This window comes from Bison bison, unplaced genomic scaffold (genome assembly GCF_000754665.1).
Source record: "Bison bison bison isolate TAMUID 2011002044 unplaced genomic scaffold, Bison_UMD1.0 scf7180017864144, whole genome shotgun sequence".
In the NCBI taxonomy this organism is placed as follows: Eukaryota; Metazoa; Chordata; class Mammalia; order Artiodactyla; family Bovidae; genus Bison; species Bison bison.
Window position 1 is genome coordinate 769,260 of NW_011494716.1, and position 6,470 is coordinate 775,729.

Genomic DNA, 6,470 nt, shown 5'->3' on the forward strand with positions numbered 1-6,470 from the left:
GCTGATGAGCGTGTTGTGGTTCCTGCACAGGATGTGCCCTCAGAGCGGGCGGAACCTGAGGCTGCAGTCCAGGGGTCCCAGGCCCAGGGGCCTCCCTGGAGGGCGGGGACACGAAGCCGGCCACCTGTACCCTGGGAGCCGCACAGCCGTGGTGGTGAGTAAGCTTGAAGGTGGCGGAGTGGCTGGTCAGGGGCCTGAGTCCTTCTCAGGTGTTACCCTAAGGGGAGCAGGTAGGGTATTTCTGTTCCAGCAAGGCAGGGTGTGTGTATGTGGGTGTGTGTGCAAGGCATGTGGTGTGTGTGTGTACAAGGCATGTGTGTATGGTGTGTCTTTGTGTGTGCAAGGCATGTGTGTGTGGTGTGTGTATGTCTCTCTGGTATGTGTCTATGTGTGGCATGTGTGTGTAAGGCATGTGTGTGGTGTATGGTGTGTGTGTGGTGTGTGCATGGCGTGTGTCTGTGTGTGTGTGTCTGTGTGTGGTGTGTGCATGGTGTGTGTGTGTGTGTGTGTGTGTGTGTGTGGCATGGGTGTCTGTGTGTGTAAGGCATGTGGTGTGTGTGTGTGTGTGTGTGTGAGAAAGACAGCATGTGAGAGCCCTTGCTGCCGGCCTGGGCCAGGCTCTCTGAGGCTCCATTCTTCCCCACAGCCCAGCTTCCAGCTCTTAAACAGGGGAGCACCAGAGAGACGACAGATACCTGCTTTGCCTCTGGGGTGAGTTACCCATCCCTGTGTCCCCTCTGACCCTGATGAGTCCCTGAAATGGATCTCCTTCTCACAAGGCCTCCTCCACCCACCCTTTTCCTGCCAGGACCCATCCTGTTCCCATCCCAGCGCCCTTCCTATCTCCACCCATACCTGCCTGGGGAGTCCTGAGCAAGGCGACTCTGAGCTGGGCTTCCTCACCTCATTCTAGGGACCTGTGACATTTGGAGACATTCCCTTTTATTTCTCCCGGGAAGAATGGGGGTCCCTGGACCCTGCCCAGAGGGATCTCTTCTGGGACATAAAAAGGGAGAACTCTCGGAATGTTGCCCTGGGTAAGCATTGGGCACAGCCGGGGCTCTGGGTGGGATCCCAGGCATAGATTGTTTAAGCCTGTAGTTAGTAAGTGGAAGGTGCGGTAGATCGGTTAGGTCTGTAGTTAGTAAATACCTCTGTTCCGGAACCCTGGCAAACCCCTTGGGTGCTCCAAACGGTTTCTCTGCCGTCGTTCTCATGTCCCCGTTGCATGGAGGCTGGTCTTCTGGAGCGCAGGGCTGTCAGACTGAGCGCCCAGGCGCTAGCCGGAAGCCCCGTTCCCGTTCCTCTCCTCTGTGGCCCCGGAACCGCATGGCACTTAGGAGGCTGCCTACTACCCCTTGCAGGTTTGGGGCACAGGAGCCACAGTGAGAAGTCCCGGCTGGAGGAGGTGGTGACGGCGCTCCCGGACCAGGCTGCTGGCAACGAGACTGCATCCTGGAGGCCGGAGGAGGCCGAGGCCTGGGAGGGTGGGGCCCGGCCGGGGGGCGCCCCGGGGGCGGGTGGTGGGGGCGCGGCGGGGCCGGCCGCCCACGCACCGGCGGCAGCTCCGGGACCTGGCGGCCGAGAAGCCGCACAGCTGCGGCCAGTGCGGCAAGCGCTTCCGCTGGGGCTCCGACCTGGCGCGCCACCAGCGCACGCACACGGGCGAGAAGCCGCACAAGTGCCAGGAGTGCGACAAGAGTTTCCGCAGCTCCTCGGACCTGGTGCGCCACCAGGGCGTGCACACGGGCCAGAAGCCCTTCTCCTGCACCCAGTGCGGCAAGAGCTTCAGCCGCAGCGCCTACCTGGCTGACCACCAGCGCATCCACACGGGCGAGAAGCCCTTTGGCTGCAGCGACTGCGGCAAGAGCTTTTCACTGCGCTCCTACCTGCTGGACCACCGGCGCGTGCACACGGGCGAGCGGCCCTTCGGCTGCGGTGAGTGCGACAAGAGCTTCAAGCAGCGCGCCCACCTCATCGCCCACCAGAGCCTGCACGCCAAGATGGCCCAGCCTGTGGGCTGAGGACGGGAGCGGGACCTACCCACCCGAATCCACCATCTCAGTGTGGCTTCCCGCTCACGGAACCGGCGGCCCTGCCCTCCTGGGACCCTGGCTGACGCCTCGGGGCATGGAGTCCTCCGTGACCTCACTGCCAGACTTCTAATGCTCCAAGGTTTTTCTTGCCCCTCGTTTCCTGGAGCCCCAGCACGTTGCAGGCGGGTGGCCTGAGCACGGGGGAGAGGCTGGCACACAGAGAAGTCAGGACTCGGGCAGGGCCTGGAGTCCCCATCCCAGAGCCCTCTTCAGCCCTGCTTGGCCCCGTGGCTCTTTGCTCCCAGCCTCTGGGCTGGGTCCATGGGCCAGGCCTTCTGTCCTGCCATCCTGTGACTTCCTGTGGGAGGGAGGCTAAGCCTCAGGGTGCTGCTGGGGTCGGGGGTCGGGGGAGGGGTCGGCCCACACCTGTGAAGAAGTGGATCCTGGGCTCAGAGGCTTGCTGGCCTCCACCCCTTTCCATGTCCAGGCACTGGCCTCTCTGGCCTGTCCCAGCGGCCCAGAAGCTGCCCGCCTCTGCTCTCAGCCAACCTGCCCCCAGCTGAGTTCCCGAGAGTCACCCTCCACCAGCTGGGGAGGGCGGCGTGGGCTCCAGGGACAGAGGCCAACCGTGCAGACGAAGAACAGGGCCGGCCGAGGCTGGCTGCCTCCGCTGCCCCCCACCCCCTCGAATCTCGGGGTTTACGGTACTTCATGCTAGTGCTCTGTCGGCACGCTGTTGCTGACTCCTGAGGCATTGCAGTCCCTGCAGAAGGGCATTCACAGGGACTGACCACAGGCCCTCCCAACGAGCTGGCCCAGCTGGCCTTAGAAGGGCAGCAGAAAGATGAGAATAAACATGGAAACTTTCTCCAAGCTTCTCCCGTTCTTTTGGTGGCTGCTGGGAGTGGGGGGTGGAGGGGCCTGGAATTCATCCTGGGCCTCCTGACCTGGTGGTTCTGTAGCATCTGGTGCTGGACCGTCATTGGGTGGGGCCACCGTCTCGGCTTCTGGGTGGCCTGGGCTCCAGGGGCTGCCGTGAGCCTCGGGGGCGTCCCCGTGTCAGCCAGCGCCTGCCCCGGCCTGAGGACAGCTCACGGTGGGACAGCCGACACACCCTTCCCTACCCCGCAGGAGAGTGGGCGGCTAACTGGGGGCTGGGGTTTTCACTGGGGCCCGCGCTCTGTCCCTTGAAATGAGACAACTTGGAGCCCGTGACTGGCCAGGGCAGGGGCTCGTGCTCTTGCCTGGACCCTGTGCTGGACCCTAGGGAGGGAGTACTGCTGAGATGAAATGGACACCAAGCAGACTTTCACATCTGACCCTCCCCTGCCTGGCCCGGGCCTGGGCCCCTGCAGAGCTGGTGGGTGTGTGCTGAGATCACCTTCTACCTTGCCAAGTCCTTTCCAGTTCAGCAGGTGGTGGCCTTGGGGCCACCTGCAAGACAGTGGGGGTGAGCCGAGACAAGATGTGTTGTCCCCCAGTCTGTGCGCCAGCCTCTCTGGCCCCCATGTAACCCAGGCTTCATCCCAAGGTTGCTGGACGGACCCCATTTCCCCAATGAAGCTGCGGGGCTCTCCCTGGAGAGCAGAGTCCAGCCAGGGGTTCCTGCCTCTGGGGCGGTGCCTTCGCTGCTCCCCATGCCCCCAGGCTGGCAGTTGCTGTGTGGGCAGGCTCCTATACGTGCCCTGAATGAGTGAGTAGGGGTGGTGGGTGGCGGGGGCAGGGCATGAATTTTTTCGGTGCTGGTGGCGGCTCAGAAGGGAGACACTGGAGTGTAACGAGATCAGATAGCAGGTGGGCCAGAAGCTAAGAATAGACTGGGCACAGGCTCCTGGCGCAGGTGGGGGTGAGTTAGTGCCAGGCAGGAAGTAGCCAATGGGAGCCAGGGAACAGACCAGGGCCTAGGGGTGTCCAGGACCCAGGGTTCCAGGGCAGGGGGCAGAGTCCAACTCTTCTCATAAACAGAGCTGATGGGATAAGACTCGGAGAGAGGCCAGGCCCTGGGACCCAGAGCATTGGCACTGAAGCTGTTCGAAGGAAGCCCTGACATCATCCCCATGGCTTTCTTGGTGGCTGGGACCCTGCAGGTGGCCTCACAGGTGGCCGATGCTCAGGAGAGCCTGGGAAGAAAGGTAGGTGCTGTCTGGCTTAGCCCCTCGCTGCCTCCGGGTTGAGCCCCACCCCAGCCCAGCTCTGGCCTTGCCTCCCCAGGGTAAGTACAGCGTGAAAGACCCAAGAGTGGCCCTGGCCCTCTGCAGCCCTGAGGTGTCAGCCTCTACGGCCGCTCTCCTGGAGGGTGTGTTCCAGACCCTGGGCTTTGAGAGCTGCTGGAGGCAGGAGGCCTCCGTCCAGGTGAGCCCTCACCTGCCCCCACTCCCCCAACCTCTGCCCTCAGCCCCGCCTGGGGCCTCCCTGCACTCAGGCTGGCACTCGCTTCTGCCCCAGGGCTTCCGTGGGGAGCTGACAAGGTTCCGGGAGCAGCTGGATGCCCATGGGGGCTCGGTGGGCTGTGCTTTCGTGGCCTTGGTGGCCCGCCCCTGGCAGCTGAGGCAGTCGCAGCAGCTGGTCCAGGAGCTGAGCCGCTGCAAGGCCCTGTGGGGCCGCCCCAAGGTCTTCCTGCTGCTCTCCAGCGCTCCCGGGGGTGAGTGGGCCGGCCGAGCCCCCGGGTGGGGCGCCGAACAGAGTGGGGGTGGGGTGGGCAGGAGGGCCGAGACCCTCCCTCCAGGCCCGTGTGCTGCTGCTTCTCCACCCAGCTGTCCCCGAGCCTGGGGCCTTCCTCGCCAGCCTGGGCGAGCTCTGCGGCCGCCGTCCTCACTGGTCACTGCTGCAGCTGCTAACGGAGGTGAAGGCCCTGGAGGGGCGTCCCGGGAGGGGTACGACGGCGCCGATGTGTTCTCTAGGGGGCCAGAGAAACCACCCAGAGGGAGGGCCTCCAGGCACTGGGGAGGCTGTGACCCTGGCTGAGGCCGGATCTCATCCCTACCTGAATCCATTACCCCCACTCATGCCACAATAAGGCTTGTCTACACATGGGCATCAGCCTCTAAGCCTCACTTCCCATCCCCTCCCATGCCTGTCCTCAACACACTGAGGGCACCCCAGGTTTTCCAGCATCTGCTCAGCTCTGTGCCTTTGCCCAGGCTGCTCCTCTGCTTGGAGTCCTGCCCCCCCCCAACCCTGTCATCCCAGCCTGGCACAGACCCTCCAGGCATCAGCTGTGCCCCTCATCACCCAAGGGTGGGTGCTTGAATTCCCATCCACCCCTGTTCACACTCACCCAGCCATGACGGTCCCATCAGACCTGTGGGTCCCTGGGAATCAGGTCTGACCTTGAGGCCCAAAGTTCTCACTGGGCAGTGGGTGGTCATTGGCTGACCCCAGAGGTGAGGGTGGGCCCCAGCTCTGCTCCACAGTTCTCCTTAGGTGGCGCCCACCCCACGGGCATTCCCGGGTGGGCCCTGACCCACTCTGGGAGCACCCCACCTCGGTGCCGGGCCAGGGAGCAGCGTGCCTAATGGCTCGGCCACTGTCTCCCTGCGGCCATCCATGTCTTGGAATTCTGTGACCCTGAGCTTGACTAGGACCTCCCTCGGGCCTTCCCTTTCTTTCCTGTCTCCTCCCTCCATTCTGGCAGGGGATCCCAAAGAGCCTGGCCAAGCTGTTCCCTGGAGCCAGGGCACCCCCATAACTGCACCCCCACAGAGTGGCCGCCTGAAGAGTCCTCTGCCCCTAGGTCTTCTCCAGGACAGCTGAAGAGTCCGCAGGGGCTGCCTACTGCCCAGTGCTTCGGAGCTCCTTGCGGGGGGCACTATGCCTAGGGAACGTGGAGCCCTGGGGGCCCGAGGTGAGGAGGCAGGGCAGGGGTCCAACCACACGGCAGCAGTTCTGAATGGGATGGAGGCACGGGGAGACCTGGGCTGGGGCAAGGAGCCGGGAGGTCCTCCGACTGCATTGAACCCACTTAGCCCTGTCTGTAGCCAGAGCCCGGCCCCAGCGCTCAGTATGACCTGTCCGGGGCCAGGGCCGCCCTCCTCCTGGCTGTGACCCAGGGCCGGCTGGGGGCCCAGCACGATGTGGAGGCGCTGGGGGGCTTGTGCCAGGCCCTGGGCTTCGAGACCACCCTGAGGACAGACCCTACAGCCCAGGTGAGGGGAAGCCCAGAACCTCTGAAGGTCCTCTGAAGGAAGGGTACCCCCCACCCAGACCCTGGGGACTCTGTCCGGGGCCTCTTACCAATTGTGGGCAGAAATGCACCCCCAGCCTCCCTGTTGCATGCATGCATCTATGCGAACCCACTTCCCTGCTCCTGCAAGTCCAGTCTCCCGGGCCGCTGCCACCTCTCACGCCGGCCCCTGCTCAAGGCTCTAGATGGACCCTCAGGCTTTTCCTGGGAGGGTCTCTCGTTCCTTCCCAGACAGCTGTCAGCTCACTGCT

General features: G+C 63.9%; 2 protein-coding genes across 4 annotated transcripts in view; both read left to right on the forward strand.

The window, feature by feature from the left end:
* ZNF213 (zinc finger protein 213) overlaps window positions 1-2,902 on the forward strand; it is a 6,067-nt gene extending 3,165 nt beyond the window's left edge. The window contains 5 exon segments of the mRNA XM_010840351.1: window positions 31-154; window positions 647-711; window positions 914-1,037; window positions 1,365-1,510; window positions 1,512-2,902. Of these exon segments, the coding sequence (XP_010838653.1) occupies window positions 31-154; window positions 647-711; window positions 914-1,037; window positions 1,365-1,510; window positions 1,512-2,024 (972 nt within the window). The 3' untranslated portion in view covers window positions 2,025-2,902.
* Window positions 2,903-3,900: 998 nt separating this feature from the next.
* The window catches only part of CASP16 (caspase 16, apoptosis-related cysteine peptidase (putative)), a 5,728-nt gene continuing 3,158 nt past the window's right edge, over window positions 3,901-6,470 (forward strand). For 2 of the 3 annotated variants that reach the window (XM_010840359.1, XM_010840360.1), the window contains exons 1-6: window positions 3,901-4,168; window positions 4,248-4,388; window positions 4,482-4,677; window positions 4,790-4,878; window positions 5,770-5,880; window positions 6,014-6,181. In XM_010840359.1, coding sequence (XP_010838661.1) covers window positions 4,094-4,168; window positions 4,248-4,388; window positions 4,482-4,677; window positions 4,790-4,878; window positions 5,770-5,880; window positions 6,014-6,181 — 780 coding nt within the window. In that variant the 5' untranslated portion in view covers window positions 3,901-4,093. The remainder of the gene's footprint in view (window positions 4,169-4,247; window positions 4,389-4,481; window positions 4,678-4,789; window positions 4,879-5,769; window positions 5,881-6,013; window positions 6,182-6,470) is intronic. The other variant, XM_010840361.1, reaches the window with a different exon arrangement.